The 27,134-nt window shown below is 51.7% G+C and overlaps 6 protein-coding genes across 6 annotated transcripts; 4 read left to right on the top strand and 2 right to left on the bottom strand.

Moving 5' to 3' along the window:
- Positions 1-3,101: 3,101 nt before the first annotated feature.
- Positions 3,102-4,590, top strand: PG997_013829 (5'-AMP-activated protein kinase subunit gamma; the record flags this gene model as incomplete). The annotated part of the gene is made up of 4 exons (XM_066818143.1): positions 3,102-3,320; positions 3,509-3,632; positions 3,706-3,855; positions 3,926-4,590. The coding sequence occupies 4 exons, from the start codon at positions 3,102-3,104 to the stop codon at positions 4,588-4,590; spliced, it is 1,158 nt and encodes a 385-aa protein (XP_066663835.1).
- A 4,448-nt stretch (positions 4,591-9,038) lies between these two features.
- On the top strand, positions 9,039-9,821 carry PG997_013828 (uncharacterized protein; the record flags this gene model as incomplete). Its single annotated transcript, XM_066818142.1, has 1 exon — positions 9,039-9,821. The coding sequence occupies one exon, from the start codon at positions 9,039-9,041 to the stop codon at positions 9,819-9,821; it is 783 nt and encodes a 260-aa protein (XP_066663834.1).
- A 1,238-nt stretch (positions 9,822-11,059) lies between these two features.
- Positions 11,060-15,674, top strand: PG997_013827 (ankyrin repeat protein; the record flags this gene model as incomplete). The annotated part of the gene is made up of 11 exons (XM_066818141.1): positions 11,060-11,163; positions 11,225-12,301; positions 12,348-12,869; positions 13,123-13,614; positions 13,716-14,270; positions 14,321-14,648; positions 14,699-14,953; positions 15,015-15,095; positions 15,144-15,173; positions 15,253-15,375; positions 15,429-15,674. 11 exons carry the CDS (start codon positions 11,060-11,062, stop codon positions 15,672-15,674), a joined length of 3,813 nt encoding a protein of 1,270 aa, XP_066663833.1.
- Positions 15,675-17,620: 1,946 nt separating this feature from the next.
- PG997_013826 (nitroreductase) lies at positions 17,621-18,623 on the top strand (the record flags this gene model as incomplete). Its single annotated transcript, XM_066818140.1, has 2 exons — positions 17,621-18,109; positions 18,303-18,623. The coding sequence occupies 2 exons, from the start codon at positions 17,621-17,623 to the stop codon at positions 18,621-18,623; spliced, it is 810 nt and encodes a 269-aa protein (XP_066663832.1).
- Positions 18,624-19,896: 1,273 nt separating this feature from the next.
- Positions 19,897-21,779, bottom strand: PG997_013825 (calcineurin-like phosphoesterase; the record flags this gene model as incomplete). Its single annotated transcript, XM_066818139.1, has 4 exons — positions 19,897-20,164; positions 20,220-20,746; positions 20,798-21,640; positions 21,765-21,779. The coding sequence occupies 4 exons, from the start codon at positions 21,777-21,779 to the stop codon at positions 19,897-19,899; spliced, it is 1,653 nt and encodes a 550-aa protein (XP_066663831.1).
- A 1,504-nt stretch (positions 21,780-23,283) lies between these two features.
- Positions 23,284-25,125, bottom strand: PG997_013824 (FAD binding domain-containing protein; the record flags this gene model as incomplete). The annotated part of the gene is made up of 1 exon (XM_066818138.1): positions 23,284-25,125. One exon carries the CDS (start codon positions 25,123-25,125, stop codon positions 23,284-23,286), a length of 1,842 nt encoding a protein of 613 aa, XP_066663830.1.
- Between the last annotated feature and the right edge of the window lie 2,009 nt (positions 25,126-27,134).

The raw sequence follows: 27,134 nt of genomic DNA, 5'->3' as shown, positions 1-27,134 counted from the left end.
TGTTAGCCGAGCTGTTGTATGCCGATGCGGTGACTGCTCTCGAGGCCTGGTGCTTCGTCTCCTCCCCAATGAGGCAAGGGGATGGCGGGTTGGGGTAAATAGCTCACATAAAGCTGATCGCCTCTGCGACCTCCGCAGCAAGAGCTGCACGCAGCCCCCATTTTGTTGCTATCGTGATGAACAGAGCCGGTTGTGAAGTTCAGAGCTCTGGTTTAAGCAGAAGGATGACTGTGTTTTGGCCGCTGTTGGGGGGCCCGCCTAAAGGCCCAAGCGGTCACTGAGGACGGCAGGCAGGGTGGTTGGAGGGCCTGTGGTCGCTCGGGGAGAGGAAGAAGATGCGAAGGTTCGGCGGTGGTCGGATGTTTTGCCCTTTCCCAAAGCTCCCGCCGATGTTGTGTGCGGAGGTGGTGGTGGTGGTGATGAGGACAAGATAAATGAGGGACGCAGGACTCGGCGTTGTTGCTTTGGCGGTTAAAGGCGAAAGTATTGATAAAACAAACAAGCGCGCGTGCCTTCCCAGCGCTGTCAGTGCTGGGATGGGATGGGATGCACGGGATGGGGGCCGCCAGTGACCAGTCGGGGAGCACGACCAATTCCAGATCGAGGTACTGGAGGTGGAAGCTGCCCAGCTGCTTGTCCCCGTTGCTAACTCAACCACTAACACTGGCCGCATAGGGAAGATAGTGGGCGGGTGGGCACTCGGTACAGCTGGCTCAGTGGGGCATTACTGCTTTGAGTATGATGTAGCATAGCTCAGGACCCTCTGCATACGTGCTGTAATTTTGGGGGTCAAGCTCGACGAGAATCGTGCGTTTTCGACTACAAGGTTGTACGGCTTATCTTCTTAAGATTGGCATGGACTAGCATCATCCAAGCATCAATGGGGGACAACAAGTTGGGCGCAAACATCAGGAGCAGGACGCATATTGGTTTATGTGAGCACTTTTGTAGCTATGGTTACAGGCAGTGTGCCGACCACACGCAGTGTCTGTCTGTATGTATCAGATGTAGGTCCCGACTGCATGAGACCTAACAAAAAACTTTTTGGCTACCCGTACATGAACCGGTGCCCATCTGCAGCAGGCGACGAAGATCGGATTGCAGACCGCACTCTTCGCCTGGTGGGTGACGCAAGTCGCCCAGCCATTGAGAGGCGCGATCTGCACCGAAGGTTCCATGCCACGCTTGTACGTAGTAGAATCATATGTAAGTAGAGATATCCCCTACCGACGTGCAACGGTCCTTCCTGCATACATCATAGCTGCTTAAGCCTTAAAGCCCGCCCTGGCTAAGGATGTATGTCTGGAGTGATGATACAGTACATGGCGTTCGGTCTTGAAACAAGTTAGGTAATATTGAAGGTAAGGTTTGCAGCGTGCCTATCAACATCATTTGCGCGCGGAACTAATAGATAGAGTAATTGGTAATATACATACAACATGACTGTCATGGCCGATTCCAAGCTCCCCGCGCAGAACCGCGGCCTGAGACATACACCTGTATGTGGCAGGGTTGATTACGAGCATGCTCTATCCGGTACAGCAAACAGCAGTTTAAACCCGAGCCTCATCTTCTAGAGGTGAGTGAAGCAAGCCATGTCTGAAAGATTTAGTATAGCCAAGCGGTCTACGGAGTCTGCCTGGGCAGGTATACTTGTGATGAGTCATCGTCTCGACCCTACCTTCCTACCTACCTACTCCTTAACTATCCCCTACACCCCTGATTAAGGAGCTTCCCGTCCATGTTCCCGTGGCCGAGTTCGTCAGTGTCTACCTAATTCCCAACAGTGGATTGGTGTCACCCTTTCTCTCTGCCTACGTACCCTCTTTCTTTGACAACTACTAATGCGACTTCACACCACCTTCTCCATCAGATGACAGAATTTGTTAGTATCAACAAGACTGCGCGACCATTATCTCACCGAAAGGCCGAGGACGAGACTAAGGTGCATGCGGAACGGGTAATCAAATAGGACCCCTGGCTGCCAGGTACTTGTGGCAAGCGCAGTCCGACGGCGACGACAAGGCAAACATATATAACCCATGATACATGCGCCGTGGTGGTTGGTGTCCCGCCAACTCGTGTTCCACCGAGCGGTACGACGGCCGCCTATATTGCAATCAAGGAACCGTCCTGGATATTGGCTGAGCGCTCTTTCTGGCGATGGACGTCCTGGTACTCATTATGATTAATCTCTATGATAGATCAACGCGGTGGTCAAGTCTCAATCTAGAAGACTAGGTACTCTCGCCGCATGGTTTTTGCAGCAAGCAGCCGATACGAGCCAATGCAGTATATGCAATACGTGGTAGTGATCGACATCGGCACAACCCAAGCCCGTCACTCGAGGAGGGATCTCCAGCTCCTGAAAAGCTTTCATTTGGAGCACGGTACAGAAGTCGCTATGTAGCCGCGGGTAGATGTGGTACTGCCCATATACACTTGCACAAGCATCTTTTGGTGACCAAGTCAGTCATGGGGGGTGATAATATAAGTCATGAGCTGGGCGGTGAACGGTTCGAGCACTGTCGCCTGAAGGCCCCGAGATTCCTGGCTGGCTGGCGCGCGGTCAGTTACCTTCTCAAGAAGCCGGGCAGCGTATACAGGCGCACAGAAAGTATATACATATGGGATAAAAAGCACTGCGATGGATGCGCAGTCTAAAAATATCGGATACGGGCGGGGACGAGGATAACATTTATGAGATGGGAGTCTGCGGCGACATGGGCTTGATGGGGAGAGCAAGTAGAGCTGTCCATAGAAAGCGGTAGGGACGTAGGGGCCCCAGCTAATAAGCCCCTCCTAACCCTCCTAACCCCCGGCCGGCCCAAGTGCTCCAGTGTTCAGGTCTTATCAAATCAAGCGCAATCAAGCCCACCAAGATCGGCGTTGGGAAGAAACGACCTCTCTTCGCGACGTACGCCCGTCTCAATAACTTTCTAGATTCGTAATCTAGTCGACGTTAAAAACAAGAGCGACAGGCTGGTTCATGCTTCTGCTTGCACCTTCGACACCATTTCGCCCGTTTTACCAAGCCACAACCCTCCCTTTCGACCACTCCCGGGCACTACCCAAGGGCTAAAGTCGGGTGTCAGCCAGCCATGGATGAGGTCACGGCCACAAAGGCGGCTGCCGATGGGCGAGAGCATGACCCCGCCATGCCGAGTCAAAGTTTACGGCGCCCTTCAGCCGGTCACGAGTTCCAGCTTCCCTTCCGTGTCGTCCAGCCCAGCAGTTATCTCAGACCCAAATCCCAAAAGACCGTCTCGTTCGAACCGACGCCAATGAGTCCCATCGATGAGGAACAGCTGCAGGGCCTGGTAAGCTCGTATTCGCATATCTCTCTTCCTTTCTCTCCATGTATCCCTTGCTAGCTATTGCGTCGCGGCTGTCGGCGTGGCTAGAGACGCCTGGAAGACCCTGACTAGCCGATGCCATGGCTTGAGGTTACTTTGTCTTGTAACACCATGGGAGTCAGCAGATGCTAACGGTGACTGTCGTGATTTAGCAAGGCGTGCGCGACTTCCTTCGGATACGGACTAGCTACGATGTCCTTCCCCTCTCATTCCGCTTGATCGTGTTAGACAACGATCTGCTGATCCGGAAGAGTTTGAACATCCTGATTCAGAACAGTACGCCTTCCCGCCAGATGCGAAAGACAACATTGGTGTGGCAGCAACGTGATTGCTGACTGGACGTTTACAGACATCGTGTCGGCGCCCCTTTGGGATTCGCATAACGGGCGTTTTGCTGGACTGCTCACCAGCACGGATTTCATCAACGTGATCCAATACTACAATCAGTTTCCGGAACAGATCGATAATGTCGAGAAGTTCCGGCTCAGTAGCCTTCGAGGTACGATCCGTCCACAAACAGCGAGGCGCAAGAGGTGTCATGGAAAGCTAACATATGGGTCATTGTGTAGATATCGAGAAAGCGATCAACGTCCAGACACTCGAGACCGTCTCGGTTCACCCGGGGCGCCCACTGTACGAGGCTTGCAGTCGCATGCTAAGGAGTCGAGCAAGACGCATACCACTGGTCGATGTCGATGACGAAACTGGACGCGAAACGGTGGTGAGCGTGATAACGCAGTACCGAATCCTGAAGTTCATTGCGGTCAACACCGAGCAACACACCTCTCTTATGAAGAAGACCATTCGGGAAATCAACCTAGGAACCTACACGGACCTTGCGACGTGCAAAATGACGGATTCGGTACTCGACGTGATCAACTCCATGGTGGTTCGGAACATCTCCGCTGTGCCTGTCATTGACAAGAACAATGTGGTGTTGAATGTGTTTGAGGCAGTCGATGTCATTCCCTGTATTAAGGGTGGCGCATACGAAGAACTCAAGTCGACGGTTGGCGAGGCCCTGGCGCAGCGACCCGAAGACTTCCCTGGCATCTACACATGTCAAGAGGACGATCGACTCGACTCTATCTTCCAGACAGTACGCCAGTCTCGGGTGCATAGGCTGGTGGTCATTGACGACGATTGGCATCTGAAAGGTATCTTGTCTCTTTCTGATATCTTAAAGTATGTCTTGTTCCACGGCGAGGAGGGGGATTATTTCCCACAAACATAGGAGCCAATATACAGGCTGCACCACGATTGTCATGTTTTATCGAGAGGGAAATGGGTAGGCTAGGAGGCATTGCAATGGCGTAAGGCGTGTTCCGATGAGAAAGGGAAATACCAGGATCTCAGTTGGGAATTCATCTGCTTGCTTATAGACATTCTGTCTGTTTCTTCTTTCTTTTGCGATGTTATTGTTGCCCTCCAGATAGGGGTGACTGACGCTTGGTCCCTCAAGCAGTATAGAATGTGAAGATCGCCCGAATTTTACAGTAATAATAGCTAAATCTATGTCTTTTCATGGTGTAGTGCTCTGGCTTTGTCATCCAGTTTGGAACCTGGCTTCACGTTGCACCAATATCCAAAGCGGAAATGGGCTTCTAGGTACGTACGTATTGATGTTTTCATTGGAAATTTCATTTGAACTATCTTCATATTCCATATTTACACGTACTTACACAGGCGTGTGTACCTTCTCACATAGGTACTGATCGAATGTGGTAAGGGAGCCTTCATTTTTCTCAGGCCAATACATCTATCTACCTGCAATGGAAGGCACAAATGCCATATTGGGGCGAAAGACAAGATACGGGCTCTGCAGCGGAAGGAGCGAAACCACGGTTTCTTTGACGAGCCCTCCACTCAAAAATGAGACAAGATTAATGCGCTCTGTTTGCATGCTGCTTGTTCCTATTTCTTGGTCTCCAGAACACAGATGTCGACCTAAATAAACCCATTTTACTCCATGCTACCCACCCCAAGAACGCTCCAATGCAGTCTTACAGGCATGATACGGCGCCATCTTCGTTGAGGGGCAAGGGAAAGGGCAAGGCCGTCTTGACCACAGGAGAACCGGCACCGCCGCAGCTGTCTTCGTTTCCAAAGCAAGCCGTGCCTCCACGCCCACGTATCTCTCAGAACACATTCTCTCGGCCGCAGGAAACGCTGGGAGAATCACAGACGACCGGCAACCTCGGCACATCTCTCGGTATTGACCAAGCGGCTTATCGAAGCAGCACAACCTGGACCTCTTCAAGCGGTGACATTGATATCAACTCCGAAGATGAAGAGGCTGAGAACCGAACTTTTTTCGTCGATGAGTACAACAAACTAGCGAAAAAGGTATGTCGCCAGTTTCATACATCCGTTTTGCGACTTGGGCTGAACTGTGGATAGCATGGCATACGATCGATCGTAATCGGAGACTTCCCCCAGCTCATGTAAGTTGCTAGGCCTCTTTGCCGACAACACCAACTGAACATTTCCCAGGAACACCAAGAACCTCCATCCAAATCTCTCCCGGAAAGGAAGAATAACTGGATCTCTCGAGTCTTGCGACAAACTTCGAATGGCCAGACTATTCCAGACACAGAAAAGCCAGCCGAGCGTCTCCAACATCGCCGAAGTATCAGTGACATTGCTCTGAATTTTGTCTACAATCAAAGGAAAACCGCGTTGAAATACAAAGACCTACGCGGCTTGGTTCGACTATGTGGTAAAAGCACACTATATTTGCCTGCTGAATATGCGCCTGGGTCATTGATCCTCCCCACATGCTTCCGGGCAACAGCACATTATCTCATTCAACATGGTTTGTGACGTCCGAACTCCTTTAACTTCCCGCGTATACTGACAAGCATCTTGTAGCGGGTAGCCAAGGCATCTTTCGAATTCCGGGTTCGGTGCGAATCGTCAACGCCCTTTACGACTACTATTGTACAGACGAAAGAAACGAAGAGATTACCACGACTACTAGATGTCCAAACTTGCCAACACACCTCAACTGCAGCGTACATGATGTTGCGTCTACGTTCAAACGTTTCTTGTCCAGTCTTCCAGGCGGTATTTTGGGATCCCTGAGCCTCTTCGATGCCTTGGTCGCCATACACAGCCAATTGCGCGCAGATCCTGAATCAACGAAGACCAAGGAGAGCAAGCTACGAGCAAGGCTTATTGCCCTAGCAATTGGAACGGTCAGGTCGAGGTACAGACGAGAACTGATATGTGCCGTATTCGGCATACTTTGCCTCGTGGGTCGTGTTGCCGAACTTACACCAAGAGAAGACGCCAAAGGTAGACCGCTGCCTACAGTCGATCTGATGGGTTATAATGCGCTTGCCATTATATTCGGTCCCTTGCTTATCGGGGACTTGATAAATTCCTACAGCATGAAGTTTGCAGATCCCACAGCCGGATTGGTACTTCTGCCTGTTTCGCCTCCCAAATCGAAAAAGCAGAAGCGGACCAGAGTCCCAAAGGATCAAATGCCATCGATGCCGACTATCGATCGCATACATGTCTTAAATGACATAACGGAGATGCTCATTGTCCATTGGAGAGAGGTAGTGCGTCACCTACGGAACATGAGTGCGTTACACACCAACACAGATCCCCTGTACTCTGGTTCAAGGGCGAGAAGAAACTTCCTCAACTCCTCTGCGTCCGAAACGTTTTTTATGCGAAGGCCACCTGATTGGAGTGCTCATAAGCCTTCCAGTCAAGTGAGACCAAGGTCCAATGCGTCTATCGCTGCTAGCCCTACACCGTCATCGAGTAAGCCCCTCAGTCCCCCCTAACTCACTGATACTGACCTCAATAGAGGTTGGCCCCTCGAAAGCCCGAATGAATTCAGTTGCTCCGATGGAACCACTGTCGGTCAGACGACAACGTGTACAGACATCGAGCTCTACTACATCGCATAGGCTACCGCGGGGTCAGTCACTCAATGCACTTTCACCCACTGCCGAAGAAAGCCCTATGGCAGATCATCATTTCGACGACCTTGAGGAATTTGATCCAGTCGCCTCATCCACCCCCAAATCTTATAAAAGCAGAACCGACAATGGCTTGGGGAAGGCTGAGTTTGCCAGCAGTAATGAAGCATTGAGGATGCAGTCTCGCGGCTTCGTTGGGAGCTCAGTATCCGGCGCATCGGCCTCGGGTTCGCCCATGCCAGACTACAGGTTACAACAATCAAAACCTTTTAATGGGTTGGACCCAAGTGCAAAAAGCCAACCTTTCTATGAGAACCCTCACGAGCTAGCTGCAGAAGACCATTTCGATTCCCCAGCTATGATCTATGATACACTTGCAACCCAGAGGGCGGCCAGTACATCTTCTCGACAGGAATTCACCTCGAATCACGCATCAAGAGTCCAATCTCGGGCTCCATCGGCTGGAAAAACACCTTTGAAGTACGAACGCCTTCCATCTGTGCAAAAGGCACTTCCGGCTCTCCCACCAAGTCCAACAGAGGATCAGATGCTTGCATCAGGACAACAAATACATTCTGAGCAAAAGTCAGAGACTGTGAACGACGTTCATTTAGCGCATGCTACAACCTCTCTCGAGGCACTTCGACCCACAGCATCAGAGAGCGAGGAGGTTTCACCACTTTCAGGGGCAGAGACATTTCCCAGCTTTCATCCGTCAGTGGTTGAGAATGCAAAAAGCCCCCCGGAGCACTTGCCAGACCCTAATCAAACGTCAAAGACGCAAACTAATCAAGCCCCGGGCAAGAACATGTCTTCAGATAATTCTAGTCCATGGTCTTTGCGACATATCCTGGGTAGAAAGTCTCCTTCAGCTGGCCACGCTGATCACAAAGCCGACCGACTTAGTGATGCTCCCACTACGAAGTCAAGCCCCATACACCGTTGGAAGGAGCTCGTCAGGAACAGTCCCACCTCGCCTTTAGCGGCGTTAAGGGAGAGAAGATTGTTTCGCAGCTATGGCCATGGATCACCCCGTCGAAGTGCCGAGTCCAACGAAACCGTGGAGAGGAAACCTGCCACGCCAGAATGGAAACGAAACCTTCTCTCCAGGAAGCTAGAAGATCAGAAGAAGCCAACCACCCTTTCGCCGGACAAGAAACTCATGTTCGAGAAGTCTTCCCGACCGAGTCCCAAAAAACCAAACATATCGCCAGCCAAGGGCAATAATGGTTCGCCAATCAAGGCTACACCGAATTTGGTCAACCGGTCACTCTCGCAGAGATCGAGTTCGCGACCCGTTGGAGGTGCGGTAAAAGCGATGGCAGCATTGTTTGACAACACTTCTAATGATTCACCAGACGGCCCACTGACTGGTAGATCTCGCAGTGACCTCCGGAGTTCCGCTTGTTTCGCATCTGGACATACCAAGACGCGGTCACCCACGAAGTCTACGAAGTCGGCTGTCGTTCCATCTGACACTTTGCCACAAACTCCCAGCAGAAAACTCAACGATGATCCTCATGATCCTGGTATGGCTTCTGGCAGGTTGTACCGTACCTCCGTCGGGCGCAGAAAGCAGACAACAACAGACTCGAGTATCCAAAATACACCCTCCACATTCCCCAAGGTTGCTCTCAGGCCTACTGGCTTCGTGTTTTCTGCCGCGAAGAATGAGCCGAAGGCTTCACCTTCTAAAGCTCCTTCCCGAGATCGGGAGCTGAGTCGTCCACCCTCACTCGGAACGATGGTTCCTCCTCGTGAAGAGCCGCCCGTTGCCCAGCACTTGACCTTTGTACGACCACCATCTGCAACCTCTTCTTATAGCCACCTGAGTGGTCAACCTCTTGGAGATGATCCCTCAATCGCAATTGGTAGCCCGCTGCCGACTTCTGGGGGAAGTCCACGAACTAGAAGCGGGAATGGCCTGTTGCACGCGCAGATACGAAGCCTACAGAGGCAGCTGCAGTCGAAGAACGAAGAGGTCCTACAGCTACGACGCCAGCTGGAGACCAGGGAGAACGTTGATGTCGGTACACTGAGCGAGAAACTGCGGGAAGCCAAGCGGGACTGTGCGATGTGGCGTGATCGTGCTGAGGCTGCTGAGAAGAGGATCGCAGTCTTCGAGAAGTTTGCAGCCAAGGCACGAGCACTTAGAGGCGGTACTTCTCCCGGCACCAAAGAAAAACGAGAAGCCATGACCCAAGAGGAGAGTGGCACAGGTAGCATGAAGCTTACGAGACAGAGCACTCCCCTAGCCACACTGAGAGGCGAGTCAGATGAGACTGCACATACGGAGGACCAGGAGACTTTCAACGATAGGCTTCGGAGAAGTATGAGGCGGACCACAAGGCCCGCAGGAGACGGTGCGATGAGCTCGCCCTCGGGTGATGAGTCTATCATGGATCTCAGCCTGGAGAATATGCTCAATGGTACAGATTACATGCCCTTGACCTGGCGTGGCAGAGCGTTGTGGATGGCGGTGGAGGAACTACTGAACATGCAGGACGAGATGGAACACCGTTTGTAATGACTCGCAGGAACTAATAGGTAATGGCGACATCTCGCTTCCAGGCGAGGCAACTTGGTTGGACTATGTTTTATGCAGCGAAAGCAGAGGAGAGCGAGCAACTTGGCGTATTTGATAGTTCTCGGTTAGATGTTCACGCAGCATAATTGTCAATCTTCAGTCCAACACCAGGTCTCCGGGTGACCCTGTAGAGCTTTTGTTTGACTGACGTGTCCATCATGTCTACGTTTCTTTCGAAGGTTGGCAGGTCGTTGTCCTAAAGGTCACCCTCAAGGATTTACTTGCATAATACGATTTGATTTCTAGTTTGCCCCCGACAAACCTGCATCGTTCAGTCGGCCAGTATAGTCATGGGCTACGTTTTCACACAACCCGGTGATATGAAGTATGGGCCATCGCCTGCGGGGCGGTGGGAGACATGCCTAGAGAACGATGCTCTCAAGGAATTTACTCGTCTAGATTTCTTTATCAATTTGGCATAGAGCGTACCCTGTGGCAAGCCCCGCATGCCAAGAACGTCCTGGTGCATCGCGTGTACTGAGGTCCAGACCATTGATACGAGCGGCTTTGTGAAGTTCATACTCCTAGTCACGTCGTGTCTGTACTGATATGTACTTGTATGTTTGAATGTCGCATTATCGGCCAGTTGCAAGACAGATCTGTGCTCGAGCTCAAGCAAAGCGTCTTGAGTATCCCATCCTGTTGATAGGCCAGCAGGGGTATATACGAGTCCTATGCAGCCGTGAGGATTTTACGGGTCTTACACCAAGGGGAAACCATACTGTCGTTGAAGCGCAACTCTACCAGTTGCACGCGGAATCACTCTTGCAGGCAGTTGACGCCCAAATATTTCTGAAGCTCCAAGAGCCGGCGATCACGTAGATGGCCAACCTGAACGTCGTGACAGTTTTGGGTCGTTCAACACCAACCACCTACCTGGGTGCTCGCTGTGGACCACGCTCGCGCGTCGGAAAAAGCAACACGATCCCCTCAGTTTTCTTCCGCCAGCAAGAATTTCATTGGCGATGGAGTCGGATCGCAATTTCGCGTCCCGTGCCGCTACCAAGTGCGGCATTTTCTTGCATATACTGCGAAGCGAGATATAGCAATCTCCAGCACTTCCGTCTGCCTGCCGGCCTACGTGGGAGGCGATCTATCACTATAGCAGCACACCGAAAGATACGAGAGCGACATTTTTGAACATCACCAGATAGCTTCATCAACCTAGGCCCGCGAAAATGAGTCTGGGGGTTGGCGACCTGCCTGCGGTCATCGAGCTTGCCAGCGAGGTTCAGAAGAATGTTGCAAGTGCTCCGGAACAGTTCGAGCACATTTCTATCGAGTAAGCCCCTTCTTGTGATTTGCGGTGTGCTTTGAGCCTAACTCATACCGTGATAATACAGGCTCCAGATCCTCTCCGAGGCCCTCCGATCTATCGAGGATGCATCTCTCTCTGGCGATGAGGTTCCCGAAACACATAAACAGGAGCTTAGTACGACCATCAACGACTGTGTGCGGCTCTTGTCGGATATCCAAGGCGCCGTAGCCAAGCACAGCGAGTTGGAAGCAACAAGCAGGTACAATGGAACGATAACAGAGAGAGCTTGGATGCCAAGTCTATTGGAGCTTCAATGTCGAATCAAACAAGCCGTCACGCTGCTGGGGTTTTTGGTTAATGGAGGAGCAAGAAACGGTGTCACCAACCCCGGAGGGTCACTAAATCAACATGAGCATCCAGGAATCCTTGACTGGCTTACCCGCATCGACTATGCCGCCAATCAATCAGACTTTTTTGGCCGGTGCCAGGCTGCAACAGGCCAGTGGCTGCTCGAATCGACCGAATACCAACAATGGATCAAAACGCCGAAGCAATCGCTCTTTTGTCCCGGTATCCCGGGTTCAGGGAAAACAATTTTGACGTCCATTGTTGTGGATGACCTATTCCACAGATTTCCCGCCAATGGCTCAACAGAAATTTGCTACATCTACTGCAACTTTCACCGGCCCCAGAAGCTGGGCCATTTGTTGTCCAGTCTTCTCAAACAGTTGTCAAAAGGCCATACTACATTCCCCCAGAGCGTTATTGATATCTACGAACAACGTGGGAAAGGTCAGAGTCGACCATCTATCGAGGATATCCGCAAAACGCTCCATATCGTGGCTGCCGTTTATTCCCGTGTTTTTATAGTGGTTGATGCGCTCGATGAATGCCAGGTATCCAACGGCTGCCGGTCCAGGTTCATATCTGAGCTGCTAGAACTTCGCACACAAATAGGGGTCAACCTGCTCACAACTTCACGATTTGTACCGGAGATTGCAGAACGGTTCGGGGATAGCATGAAGAAAGAAATCCGCGCCACTGCTGAGGATATTGAGCGTCATATTGAAGGCAACAAGATAATGCTCCCAAGTTTCATGTCCACCAATCCCAGTCTCTTACGTGAAACTAAGATGAGTATTTTGAAAGCCGCGGATGGAATGTTCGTACATCCCCCATTAGGTATGAGCAACACTAACGCTGAATAGGTTTCTCCTCGCACGAACATATCTCAATGCGCTTCGAGGCAAACTTTCGCCTAAGGCCGTGCGAATTGCACTCGAGCAAATTGTGGTAGGCTCGGATGCGTGCGATTTCGTGTATCACGGCGCGATGAGTCGGATCAATAGCCAGGTCCCGGAGCAAAGAGCAATTACCTTGCAAGCACTATCGTGGATCACTCATGCGCAAAGGCCGCTGAAGGCAATTGAGCTTCGACACGCACTCGGCATCGAGCTGAACGAGCCCGGTCTTGATGAGGATAACCTCCCCAGCCTCAATGACGTGTTTTCTAACTCCAGCGGTCTCGTCATGATCGATGAGAACGACATCGTAAGACTAGTCCACCACACAGCATATGAGTATTTTGAACGGACACAAGATCATTATTTCGAAAAAGCGCACAGCAAGATCACGGACATATGTATTACGTACTTGTCATTCGACATTTTCGGTCAAGGTAGATGCGATACTGATATCGAGTTCGAAGACCGACTTCATCGCTATCCATTGTACGGATACTCCAGTCGATATTGGGGTGAGCATGCCCGATTAGCTGCTGGCTATCGATATAGCAACTCGCTTTTCAAGACGCAATACAAAGTGGATGCCGCATCCCAGGGACTCATGGCGAGAAAGGGCGATTCTGGATACAGTACCAAAGCCCCAACAGATATGACTGAAATGCACCTTGTGGCATTTTTTGGGGCTTTCTGATGCGATGCGGTCACTTCTGCAAGCGCATAACTACGACGCACTTGACAGCCACGACAGGACACCCCTATCGTACGCCGCTGCGAATGGACACTCGGTCCTAGTGCAATTGCTCCTCGAAAAGAACGCCATGATAGGCTCGAAAGACAAACATGGCAAGACGCCAGTAGATTATGCACCCGAGGATGGTGGCATAAGGGCCCTCCTCAAAAATGAGAATATGTTGCGACTCCTCCTCGACAACAATGCCGATGTTAACTCAAAAGACCTTGACGGTCGAACGCCGCTATCTTCGGCTGCTGAAGCTGGCAATGAAGCAGCGGTACGGCTCTTCTTGGAACGAAAGGCTAAAGTCGACTCGGAAGATCATAAAAACGGTTGGACACCGCTTTTTGGGCATCGTCAAAGGATCACGATCAAATCGTCTCGAGACTCCTTCTTGCAAAAGCAAATGGCAATCATCAAGACAAACAAGGACGCACAGCACTCCACTATGCAGCACAAGATGATCTTGGAAGCATCTGTCAAACTCTACTGGGCCACGTCCGGTGTGATATCACTGACAATAATGGCCATACAGCCCTGCTACTGGCGCTCAAGAGGCACAAATACGACATTGTAAGGCATATACTGAACAAGGACAGCTTCACTCTCCCTCATCTCGTGAGGGAGGGCGACCAGGAAATGCTGGAGGCCCTTCTTGAAATGGGCGGGGACATCAACACCACGGATGGTTTGAACCGGACACTAGTTCATCTTTCTGTCATTCATGGACAAACAAAGATGCTGCACATGTTGATCAATAGAAATGCGAATACCAACCGGAGAGATACAGCTAACAGGACCCCACTACAGTACGCGGTCGAAAACGCAAAGGCATTTCATGAAAAGGAGACGCATCAGACTTGGAGTGCATCTCATCCGCCGAGGGCTTCTCAGCAAACAAGCACGACTCAGCAAGCAATTCACGACAAAGGCAAGGACGAGTGTACCAAGCCAATCACAGAGCTACTCCTGGTAGGCTCAGAAATGAGTGGAATCTCTATACAGGATTGGCAAGATGCATTCAATAAACCTAGTGATACTGTGTTTGTAGTGTCGGAGCATCCTGAGCAAACACGGGGACATGTCATCTCGTTCCAGCCCTCAGTCAACCTCTCGCGGTGGTCTCAAGAATTACCCCCAAAGAGGTGCCTCTTGTAGGTGAACCCAGATCAAGAGCTCATAGTTATCTAACATGATTCTATAGTGTCGCAACACATATACCTGATCGTCTGAAGCCGGAAGGACATGATATATTTGGTATCTCATATACTTTCCTAGATGACATTCACGTCCATCGATTACATGCTCAAATCCGTACCAAGTCGGACCATATTAAAGAAAATTTTGGGGATCTAGATGTAGTGGCCGCCTGGACGCAGCATTCAACTGGCACTACAGTTGCTCACTTCACTACATTCTCATGCAATTCAATTCCTGTAAATGGAATAGACCTGTTTGGCTTGTTTCTGAGACAGGTCAAGGAAGAATGGGTAACCGTATGTCAGCGTGCATCTGATCATCTAGTCGCATTGGTAAGCTCATAACACCATTTCAGATATCCCTTGTCTAATCATTCTCATAGCGACGGATGGTCTTCGATTCCAATGGCAACACTGCTCTAATCGACAAGGTTCTCTGCAGTGCGCTGTTTCTGGCTTACATTCGCAAGCAAGTCAACAACCATGCCAGTTCCGCCAGAGAATTCAGCAACCGCTATTGCGGTACGTTCCCCGGCGATTGGGTTGTCCAATGTGAAATTGCTATCAGCGAATTTGCTGAGGGCCTCGGAAAAGAACTGGATAGACTAGATGACGTTTCTCAGAATATCATCCAGCTCGTAAGTCTACCACCAACTCAGCATATCAGCGGTCTCAATACACTCATACTTTGTAATGCAGGAGTTCAATTTGGTGTCAATCAATGAAGCTCGCCAATCAAGAATTATGTCGGCAAGCATGAAACGCTTAAGCTGGATTACTGTACGTTGTCGCATCCTTTGAAATGGCCATTGCTAAACTCGTTGCTAGTTTATTTTTCTTCCAGTAACATTTGCGTCTGTAAGTCTTTCTCGAAGCAAGTCTTCGAATCAATATCGATATCGGAACTCAGGGCCCAAGGACTGATTGACGAAACTAGAGCATCTTCGGCATGAACATCGACATTCTTGCAGAGAACCCAGATTGGCGGTGGTGTCTCCTGACCACCATCTCATTGCTTGCCCTTACCTTTCTTGGCTGGATCTTCCTCAAAGTCTACCAGGTACGTCAGTATCGCATTTAGATGTACTCGTATCAGCTAACAAATCCTTCTAGGTGGAAACTTGGGCAAAGTCGAACATCGAAGAACCCATTAGACACTTTTTTCGATGGGTTGAAAATGGCTTCCAACGGCCTAGAAACACAGCACTTACGCAGATGGATGCCGTGTATATTCACCAGGGCTACTGGAGTCTCAAACATTTGAAAAGCGACGAAAAGTATCGTCCTTGTAGCTATGGGAACTCTCGTGCAATCTTCATGTTTCTTCCCCTTTTCTTCTTCACGATAACTTGCCCCTGATGCCGTGATTAGTGTCCCGACTATTATTGACGACACTTGACAAAAGGACACAAGGTTCTAGTCGGTACACCGGTCAGTTTAGGAGTCGGAGCTGGTATTGCAAGTCTTTGAACGACCTTTCCAGGGCCTCTCTCACTCTCTTTCTCAATCTTGTCAGGTAGAGGAATGCAGCTACCTCCTTATTCGCTGGTAGACAGTCTACTCACTCCTATCTGCCGCCGTGCTCCACCATCTTCCGAGCAGCACCATTGCCAGCCCCTGTGCGTCCTCTCGCTGCGGCGCCGATGGTGCCAGTGATATGCGATTTGTAAAAGGAGACCATGAACAAGCCTTTCGACCACTGACCGTCGACAGGTCATCTCTGTTTAACCCCGCACCCAGACAAGCCATGTCGTACAGTGTAATGCGACGTCCAGTGGGTAATAACCGCCGGTCTTTCTTCGAAAGTCCTCAAAGTCTGCAAGGACGCGGCTGATGAATAAAATTGCGTAGCTTGGCGCCGCAACCTCTACCACTCATCGCTTTGGTGCATTTGGTATATTGTTCGCAACAGAGGAAGGACGTAAACGCCCAAGCTGTACTGGTTGTTGAAATGCCCTTCCTGAGTTGTTCCTTTAGCATTCTTCACACCTCTTCTTTAGCTAGATCTAACACTACTGCGAGCTACGTTGATTAGCCTGCTGCCACCTACTTCACCGCAGGATGGGTGTGGAACAGCCAGACAGCCAACAGTCCCCCTAAGGTGGTTGGACGGGTCCTAAATCCGGCATGATTGTGCCTAGCCTATATTGATGTGTAAGCAGATATAGCGGCTGCATACCTACTTTATGTATCCAACATTGGCAAGACCCTGACTTATCTGGATGGCCAATCGTGGGGTGGTCCCATTCGAGAGGGATCGCCAACGCATGCAAAGCGATTGACAGCGACAATATGCAACGTCAAGCAAGGTATGTAGATCTTTGTTACCGGATCAGTCGCACGCCCGTATCCAAGGGCGTTTCACCCAAACGAGCCTATGGCTGCATTGGGCCATTGGCTGCGTCGAGACGAACAACGCAGCATAACGACGTTTGCCATAGATCATCAGCTCAAATCAGAGGTAGGTACATACGGAGTAGGCAAGCATATGAAGCGCGGGTCTGACCCCCTCATTCCGAGAGGGAAGGGTGGGAAGGTGGGAAGGTGGGGGTTGCCGAACAGGTGTCGCATTCACGGCGGGATTATGGAAGCCTTATCAATCAAGCTTAGGTACTTTATATTCCCAAACCGGCCACCCCTGATAGACCTCCATGTGGCATTGCACGGCGAGCGGTGACTGAATAAGGCAATTCTTCTGAACCCGAGTGAGGTATGACAACATAGTAAGACACTGGCCCTGGCCTCACCAAGAGGGCCAGACATGACATAGGTTGCTTGGTGGTAGGGTAGATGCGTGTAAATCCGGTTGATCCGATAAGCCGATAGATGGCCTCATGGCTTGCACGTTAGATGGTACCTAGAGCCTTAGCAGCTAAAGCCAGATAGCCATAGCAGAGCCACAGACCGACAGACCACTACTAATCCGTCCAGCTTGCTTGCATAATCCGAAAGTAAGCAATGCTGGCAGCAGAAAAGGCGGACCCCCTTGAAATCAATCCTCCGGGTGGGGCCTATACCTAGCGTCGTCGCCAATCCGACCCCAGCGATTCAGGAACGGCCAAGTTGTTGTATATTCCCGTTCCATCCTCTTCTACCGCATTGTGCCATACTTACTTACGCGGCCCGTATCGTATCGTTGCTGTTGCGCCAGTGTCGAGCCCCCTCTGCCAGTTCAAAGCCCAGCTGCATTGCAACCCACTTTATCTACCACCTGGCCTTGCTCGTGTCCTCCCAGCCAGTAGTCTAGAATCGTCTCCGCCGTCCAGTCTTGTACGACCTGCCAGTGTAAAATAAATACCGTCGCGATGCGCCCCCAACTCCTCGCTGTCACCTCCTCCCTTCTCCGATCCACTACAGCTCGCCTATATCCCTCATCACCTCTCGCTCCTCTCTCCGCTCTCATCCTCGGACACCAATCCTTCGCCGTAAAAGCTCAACCGCAGTACCAAGCCCAGCAGCAAGTCCTCTACACCTCCCAAACCACCGCCAACATGTCTGCCACCCCCATCAACGCCAACTCGGTCTTGGACCTCATCAAGAACCGCCGCACCTACTACCCCCTGTCCAAGGACCTGCCCATCAGCAAGGAGCGTATCTCCGAGATCGTCAAGGAGGCCGTCCTCCACGTCCCGTCCTCCTTCAACGCCCAGTCCAACCGCGTCATCGTCCTCCTCGGCGCCGACCACGAGAAGCTCTGGGACATCGCCACCGACATCCTCAAGGCCATCGTCCCCGCCGAGGCCTTCAAGGCCACCGCCGACAAGATGGGCATGTTCAAGGGCGCCGCCGGTACCGTAAGTTGCACTCCCCCTCCCTCTCGCATTCCTCCCACCCCGCCTTGAGCTGGGAAGTAGCATCAGGGGGGTCCAAGCAACACCCCCACCACTTCATGCTACCCCTCCATCCCCTGGGCCACCCCCTGTCCCACTTGCCATCACCACCATCGTGACACAGCTGTTGTTAACACGTATCCCTTCCAACCAACAGGTCCTCTTCTTCGAGGATGAGAAGACCGTCCAAAAGCAGCAGTCCGACTACCCCTATGTACGCCGACAAGTTCCCCGGCTGGGCCACGCAGTCGGACGCCATGCTGCAGTTCGTCATCTGGACCGCGCTCGAGGCCGAGGGCGCCATCGGCGCCAACCTGCAGCACTACAACCCCTCATCAACGAGAAGGTCGCCGCCGAGTGGAACGTCCCCTCGGACTGGAAGCTCAACGCCCAGCTCGTCTTCGGCGGCAAGACCGGCGAGGCCGGCCCCAAGAGCCAGATCCCCGTCGAGGAGCGCGTCAAGGTCTTCGGTGCTTAAGCGATCGGTGTCTGGTCTGAATCTTTTTTGGATGAATGATTGTGTGTGCATGGGATTAAAAAAATACTGGAGTTCACAGCGACTAAACTTATGATATGACATGATGTGGAATTTTAGAAGAAGAAAGGATCGCAGCAGATACCTTGTTAGATCGTATAGAGATCATTTCGAGCGCGGAGGGGGTGGTTGCCCCTAGAGATAGACAAACCATGCCCCGATCTGAGTGCTTCAAACAAATCAATGCGATTCTAAAGACAAAAATCAAGACTTATACTTGCATGTGAAATTTTCTTTCGTGTCCCAATACCTCGTGCTCGTGGCACTCCGAGCGTCGTCAAGTCGTGTACATGTTGGGCAGACAACAGACACGATGTTAGGATGACTGGAGGATGCAACACAGGACGTCAAGTTAAAGCTGCCCCTTATTTGATTGATTGGCTCTATCTGGAATGACTAATCTCAAGTAACAGAAGCTTCCCAATCCAAGGTTAGGTGCATGAGGTAGGTGGCGCTCGCTCGAAGAAGAAAAAAAGCAAGTGCATGACGGTGCAGTTCGTGTGACTGTTTGATGACGATACCCGCCCCCTCTCCAACTTACCACTTACCTATACTTCTCCATCACGTGCTTGGTAAAAAGCATCCAAACAGAACGTCGTCTACCTGTTGATTGGTAGAGCGGCGTAAAACTGCAATGCACGAGAGTTTACAAGAGTATGAGTACCGCCGTGGGTGGTAGTACTACGGGCTACTGGTGGTATTTCCGTCTATATACTCACCTTTTGGCAGTGTTCACTTATTTTCTTGAGCCTGTAATCTCAGAAACCCGAGGGCATTCGACATGTAGCACGATCAAGAGGTCGCGGCGACTCGTTTTTACTTTTCTTCGTTCTTTTATGTACACAATTGCCCTTTTGGATTTCGATACGCAGCGAAAGCGTGCGGTTTTGCTGATACTCCTGGATCAATGCAACGATGCTGCTACCTCTGTAACACTGGATTTTGTGTACCCCAAATGCCGCTCTTCTGATGTTTCCCATCTGTTATGTATAGCTTTGAAGCTATTGCAAACAAAGACATTCCTCGCTCGTCATAGTATAAGGAGGTCATTCCCTCCCGCCGATGCACCAATGCAGCCCGAGGCCCCTCCCATGTTATAATAAACCTCCCTATCTCCAGTCCCAGCCTAGAAGCTATCCAATAAAGTTGGGTATCAGTATCGTGTGAGAGGCGAATGTCCAAATGGCGTGCCTGTAGTAATTGGGTATGTATCTGCTCATTCCGTGCTGGGTGGAATAATGTTTCCTCCTTGGAAGATCACCTGCCGGTCGACTTGCTTCTCCGTCTCGTTATACTCCAATCGTTTATAGGTCACGATGCTCCCCTCATTCATGTCGAAGTCGAAGAATCGTATGCGGCGGATGTAGTTGTCGTAACCGCCGTAACCCCCGAATCCAGCACCGCCGCCGTAGCACATCCACAATTTGGGGGTTTTGTTTTCATCCGTATCCGTAGATAAGCTGCAATAATCGTTTGCGTGGTCACTGGATATCGTGTCAGTACTGAACAGATGCCTGGTACGGGAAAGGATATACTTACTGTCCACAGCTCACCATGACGACACCCTGATCAACCAGGGCGTCGCGGAACCCTGAATTGTATACAGGCGCCGTCACGCCTTCTCTCCACTCGCCAAGCCGGTAGTTTTCCACTTCCCGGTATTCCGGCAGGGGAATGTGGATGAAGGCGACATTCATGTGAATGCCGCTGTACTCCCTGTGCTTCTTTTGCAAGCTTTGAGATGTCTGTTTGAACCAATCGATCTGGTTCTTCTTGATCCAATCGTAGCCTTGCCACTGCCGCTCGTCTGGCGAGTACGAATGCGAATCCAAGAGCCAAAGGGTCAATGCCGAGTGCTTCGAGCCTCCCCGGGCAAGAACTTCGACGAAATAGTTCCCTACGCCGTCAATGTCATCCGGCCCTGCCCGAGATAGCGAGTATGGCAACGACTCAACCAGGGCCATTTGGCCTCTCCGGTTAAGAGCTCCCTCATCGTCGTGATTGCCGAAAATAGAGACGTATGGAATCTTGCGTTTGATCAGGGGTTGGGCATACTTGAAAATCGCCTAGACAAAGTTAGTAAGCAATTCATACGTAAGATCATATTGCAGCCGTACCGAAGCCGCATCTGGCGCGGTATCTCCATTCACTTGGTCCCCACTCAAGACTACCAAGTCGGGTTTCTCTTCGTCCAGTAGCCTGAGGACGAAATCCATGGTCCTCGGATCTGCCATGCACTTCCCTCCGTTGTACTCGTCCGGTACGGGTTCACGGCAAGCGCCAGTACCCGTACTTAGGTGCAGATCCGCCAGCTGCATGATCTTGAACCTGCCACTGTCCTTAACTCGGGGCTGAGGTCGCGCCGGCTCGATGTGTTTGCCCCTCCGAACGCTGATATGCGCTGCCGGAATCGCGGAGTCCGCATCCAACAGCAAGGGCAATTTCGTGAGATCCCATCCCTCTCGTGCATCGACGGCATCGTCGCCAAAGAGGACGTCCACAGCCGTGACGGCCTTCTTCGAGTCGCTCGCGTGCGGCTTGGATGACCTCTGGATCCACAAGCCGGCCGGGCGCTTCTCCCACTTCGCGTCGGCCTGGCCCTTGGCGCTACCGGAGGGGTCGAGCCGGCCAACCGTAACGTCCATGACGACCTGGTCGCCAGGCTTCAGCTCCTCCTCCTTGGAGCGCCGGATGTGGACGTAGGCGCTTGTTACCCACCCTTTGCCCAGGTAGAGGTCCTTCTCGATGCGGTGCCACACGTCCTTGTCGAGCTTACACGACGAGAACAGGTTGACCGACGAGCAGGTCGTGATGGTGACGTCGGTGACCACCAGCCCCGGGTGGTGCTGGGGCATGTATTCGTGGATCGCATTGGGGAGGACGCGGAAGTTGCGGTCGATGAAGAAGACGACGAGGAATGTGAAGAGCGCAGCGGCCGAGAGCTGGCTAATGGTACGAACCTAGCAGTGCGGCGATGTCTCGTGGTCAGCAATTGTGTAATGCAAAATGGACAGTCGCCTTGGAGTTTGGTGTACTAGGCACAGCTGCTAAATGAGCACAGAGCGCAAAGAATCAGATACTTACTATACGGCGCGTCATGGCTACTTTGTAGCTTGCAAGCGCGTGGCCGATGCTATCAAGTCACCGACCAAGAGCTTTGAGCTGTCGGATTCGCAGGCGATCCGGGGATCAGCACCTGGCGGGCAGGGCAGCTAGCGAGAGCGTGGTGACGGAATGCGGAGTTGTCGTCCGATTTGGCGTGCTATGCAGCATCTTCAACCCAGGAGCAGGGTAGTCAGAAACGAATTCGAGCTCGAAACCTAGGCCTAGTGGTGTGCGTGTCATTCAAAGGGGAAAAGGTAAAGGTAAAGGGTAAAGCAATTATTGTTTCTACTAGAAGATTGGATTGGCAAATGCAAGTGATTTGGTGGGAATAGGAGAATTGCTTTCGAATGCGCCGCGCAGCATGTGGAAACTTCTTGGAGAGATCCCTGAACAGCGTACTCAGCAAGAGTGGACGGGACAGACAGGCCAGACAGCTCCGACTGACGACTTTGACTGCTGATCCGGGGGTACCAATCGTCGCCGCCAAGCGGGAAGTAGCCTTTGTTGGACTTAGTGGCCCCCATCCCAAAGCAACCTCACTGGAGTTGAGTTGGCATTGTACTGCATTTGCATTGTACAAGTAGCATAACACGGCTGACTGCCAAGGTCCTTTGTTTGATTGAAGAAGGGGGGAAGGAACATCCAAAAGAGAAGCGGCGCAAATGCGAAAATCGGAATGGGTCCTTCTTGCTTGCCATGAAAAGAGACAGAGGGATGCTAGATGCTAATCCAGTATAGCAAGTATATCCTACCTGCGCAAAGTGGACAACTGCTGCTAATGTTTTGATGCCGGCCGGGGCGCAGTTGTATCTGTTCTTTACCACAGCGTACCATATACTTGAGCTATATGGACCGAGGCCAGGGTCGCATTATTATCCAGATCGAAGAGCCCCCTTACGGGTAATATAGAGGCGATTTAGAGGTTGGGGTGGATCGTGCAACCTGCAAGTCATCTGGCTGTGATCGGCCAAGATAACGCCCCCCTACATGAAAGACTGCCCGCATCCCATATCTTATCCCCGTTCCGAGCCCGAGACGCCTGCCTGGTGGTAATCAAATGTGGTAGCCTAAAAATCGAATCAAATCTGTCAGGCTGACACACAGAAGGTCGGATCCGAGGCCAAGTCGGAGAATAGGAGCGCCCGAGTTTCAACAGAGCCCCGACCCAACCTCCGATTCCAAATATTATAAGTACAGACAGACTACATCTGACCCATTCACCACATACCCATGACTGAATTTTTATAGATATCGATTTTCTTGAATGCTATAAACTGTTATATACACAATGTCTATTATATACAAATGGTGTAATCAATTCGCCAGCCCAGGAGCAAGGTGTTGTGTCTTTTATAACCCACTCAATGCAATGCCGCAATATGCACCCCGAACCAAGCGCCTCGAAATCCCAGAAATGCCCTCCCCAGCTTGCGTGAACGCTGCATGTCTACTACTAAATCATGAAGATCACCCGTCCCCTGGACTCGCGTCATTGCGATTACCACGTCTCGGCAATGTACTGACCGGCCTCCTTCTTCAGGTCCCAGAAGCGCTGAGCCTCCTCCTTCTCCAGGTTGCCTTTCTGCATGGCGACCTGGACCAGAGCATCCTCAACTCCCTCGCCCATACCTTTGGAGCTTCCGCAGACAAAGCAGCGCCCGTCGACTGAGTTGATAACATACCAAACGAGGTCGGCCTGATTAAGGACCTCCTCCTGGACGTATCGCCCTTCGCCACTACGGCTCTCTACGATGCGCTTCACGTCGCTCTCATGGACGCCCCATTCACCGCCGTAGATCTCATCGACCAGAGAATCGCGGATGCCTTGAAGAACCCATACCTTGTTTGCACAGCTGGCATTCTTCAGTCGTCGTTGCACAAAGCCACGGAAAGGAGCGATGCCGACACCGGCTCCGATAAGGAGCATCGGGCCATCTGAAATGAACTGCTTGGCTAGGGGATTCGCCATGAGCCCCTTGAACATGGGAATATGGAGCTGTGGCGCAGCTTCGCCATTGCACTGCAGTTCAGTAAACTTCCGCGACTGGCGCTCAAAAAACCCTGAGCCCACACCAGTGCGGCAGCCCTTCTTCCAGTCGGCCGTTTCATGGATCGTGACTGCAATCTCGATGAGGCGGTGTTGCTTGCCGTCACGAATCTCGAAGTTTTCGTGGGGATCGTTGGATAGCGAGTAAAAGCGTGGCATCAAAGGTTGGAGCACCGACAGCAACAAATCCAGCGGGGGCTTGGCCGACGGGAATGCATGGAGGATTTGAGACACGGAGATATGAGGCCCAGTGCGAAGGTCGCAGAAGGCGCCCTGGCCTTCACCAGAGCAAAGGAACATCAGCACCTTCTTCTCGTTAGGCTCGTCTGCATACTCGGCCAATACCCTCAGCAAAGACTTGGTAGGGGCGTACGACTGGATATCGGAGCACCAAGTAAGCAGGTCTCGGCGAGTAGTGACCAGCTCGCGAGCCTGATCGTCACCCCAAACGGTAGGCCATCGTCCCTTGGTAGTCTTCAACAGGACCGGGCGGTCTCGCAGGAAGCGGGGGATGGACAGAACGTCGAGGACCTCCTCTACCATCTCGGTATCGTTAGGGGCAGAGACGCCAATCGCACCTCCGACCTTGAACTCCAGACCACCCTCATCAGGGTAGTCGGTTATGTCAAGGTCAAAGTGATATGTCCGCTTCTCAGCACCAGGCCTCGTCAGCTCTCGAGTGTTGTGAATCTTGGCGGGGAAGACGTGGTAGGGCGGGTGAGGTTGAACAAAGGACGGAGGTTGAATAGAGGTGTCAAGTTCCTCGAGGCTCAACTTCTGAGTAACTTGGCGTGCAACACTGCTGACTTCACTTCCTAGCGAGATGGCCGAGTCGGTAGGAGAAGGGGTGGTGGAAGTTCGTCGCATCGGTTGCAAGAATGTCGTCTGCTCTGGCAAATCGGCAACATTGGACAAGATTTTTGGTATATCGCCGATCTTCAGGCACAGGGACCGAAAGGCATCGTTGTCTGGGAGTGTGATGTCTTCGTACTCAATACCATCAACCTTTTTCTTGTTCAACTTCATGCAGCAGCCGCCACCGCAGCATCGGCTGATCAGTTCAGTAGTCGTCTCGCCGGTGATGCGCTGGATGTCCGCTGCACTCTGGGCAATGAGCCTCGTAGAAGCCCGCCGCCGACGCGGGGGTCCTGGATGCGGTACAGGCTCCTCTTGATCCTCGGATGCGGAGTCTTCTGAGTATGTAAGTGAGGGGGCAATGGACGGCACACGAGGCTCGCATGGAATGCTCTCTTGTGCGTTGCTAACCAGCAACTGGTCCGCAGGGGCTGCCATCTCTTCTTAGGTATGCGATTTCGAGGTTCGGTGCTAAATAGGAATTCGGATAATTGACTGAACAAATCCGAGGAGTCGCGGTGACACGGAAGGCAATTGCTTAACTTCAGCGAAGTGAGTTCAAGATCGCCGAGTTGCCGAAGACTTTTAATATTGTGCTTGTCCTCTTCCCACCAGAATGTATTCGAGGGCGAGGTTTGAATGCAGGTAGGTGGGAAGTTGGAGTATAAAAATTGAAGATTTACCCCCACGGGCAAGAACCAACCAAACCGACCGCTCTCGGCTGCGGTTAGCTCTATGCGAACAATGGGTTGGGTTGGTAGTTTCAGTGGTTGGTTTCTTTGTAACGAGGACCGCCTCGGCTTATGGGGAGAGGTAGGTGTCGGTTGGCAATGACTATTGGGCGGGTTAAGTTACAGTTCAGCCTGACTCGAGCGACGGGAGAGGGGAATTTCAATATCGAAACAGGTGGACGATTTGATTTGTGTTGTTGATTTGTGATGCGAGAGACGGAGGAGTGAGCACGCGAAATGGCGGGACCGATCAGATAATAATGGTGGGCTTCGCTGAACAATGATGACAGACCGGGGACTGGACCGGGGCTCGCTGAACAGGCCTGGAAATTTCCAGTCCCACTAACCTCCACTATTACTCCTATACTTTTTCTTACTGGGTACAATCGGATCATCACCTAGACCTGGAGAACGTTATCAGATCTGCTATGTCCAGTGCCACCGAGAAGTATGCATGACGATACCTACCTTTGCACAGTGCAACCGCGAGCAAGCATGACCCTCGCCCCGTCGAGACTGATTCACGACGAAACGTGCCCAATCCAATGCTACGAAGCAACTTTTCGCGAATGGACAGCTTCCGGCCCCAAAGGATACAGGCGTCTCGCGTTGCTGACCTGTCCTGTACATACCTTGCAGGAGCCGTCGGTGTTTGCACCTAGTCAAGCATTCTAGTTCCAGCATTGCCCCAAACAAACGCATGTCATCCATTTACCAGAGTCGGTATTATGTCTGATTACGACATGCATCATTATACTGCATTAGAAACGTTTAACACTTCCCGAACCGAACCGAATAACTCCTTTCCGGCGGGTTGGAGGTCGCCAATAACGTCACAGCCAACAGCCATATCACACCATTGCGTCTGGTACAAGTACTCCTCGGCTGGGGTCCTCGGCTCATTGGGTCGGCATACTGTGTGTTGAACGGGTTGATGGACTCCCTCGATAGTGTGCAAAGTGAGCGCAGCCGGTTGCCGACATTGCCAAAGAAATCCATTTGCTGGGCAAACAAGCGGAGACAATCTCTGGGGTCAATAACTGCCCTGCATGGGGGCAGGCTTGCCACCGGCTTCCCAAATCCGCTAATGCCCCCGAAGGCCGCCGCCGGCGCTGCTAATCATGTGTCTCCTGATTAGGGCAACATTCTCGAAAGTTGACAATATTCTTCGCGCCAAACATCGGACGATATCGGGATCAGGCCGATCGCCCTGGAGAGAAAGCCAATCATGGCAATGGCAAGATGGACTTGACATGGCACCATTTTCCAATATTGTTGGGCTTCTAGATCCACGATCCCTTCGCCCATGGAAGAAAGACCCTTTGCTTGTTCTCTCAATTGGAAATCCCCTGTCCCCCAAGACCCCAAAGATAGGACGTCCCCGACCGTCTAGGAGGTAGGCTTGGCAATTCCTAGCGATGCACCCCGTAAATTCAACGAGGTACCAAGATCCGACTAGGGATACTTCCGCCCAGCCGCCCTTTTTTTGAGCGCACCTGATCTTCTGTTGGGTGGGTTCCTGGTTGGTGATTTATTGTCAAACTCTTGACCAGGCTAAAACCAGGGACCTTGACAGCATTTCTCGAAGGTTGATTCCTCTATCGACGCTGACTCGTACAGTAAGTGTGTACAGTAGAGAGTACAGCAGGTGGGCATTGACCAAGGGGGTCTCGCTACAGCGCATCTGATTAGATTGATAAGATGGGAATCAATCTC

Source organism: Apiospora hydei (genome assembly GCF_038363865.1).
Source record: "Apiospora hydei strain CBS 114990 chromosome Unknown utg000009l_segment0_segment0, whole genome shotgun sequence".
Taxonomy (NCBI): Eukaryota; Fungi; Ascomycota; class Sordariomycetes; order Amphisphaeriales; family Apiosporaceae; genus Apiospora; species Apiospora hydei.
This window is presented reverse-complemented; position numbering and strand designations above follow the sequence as displayed.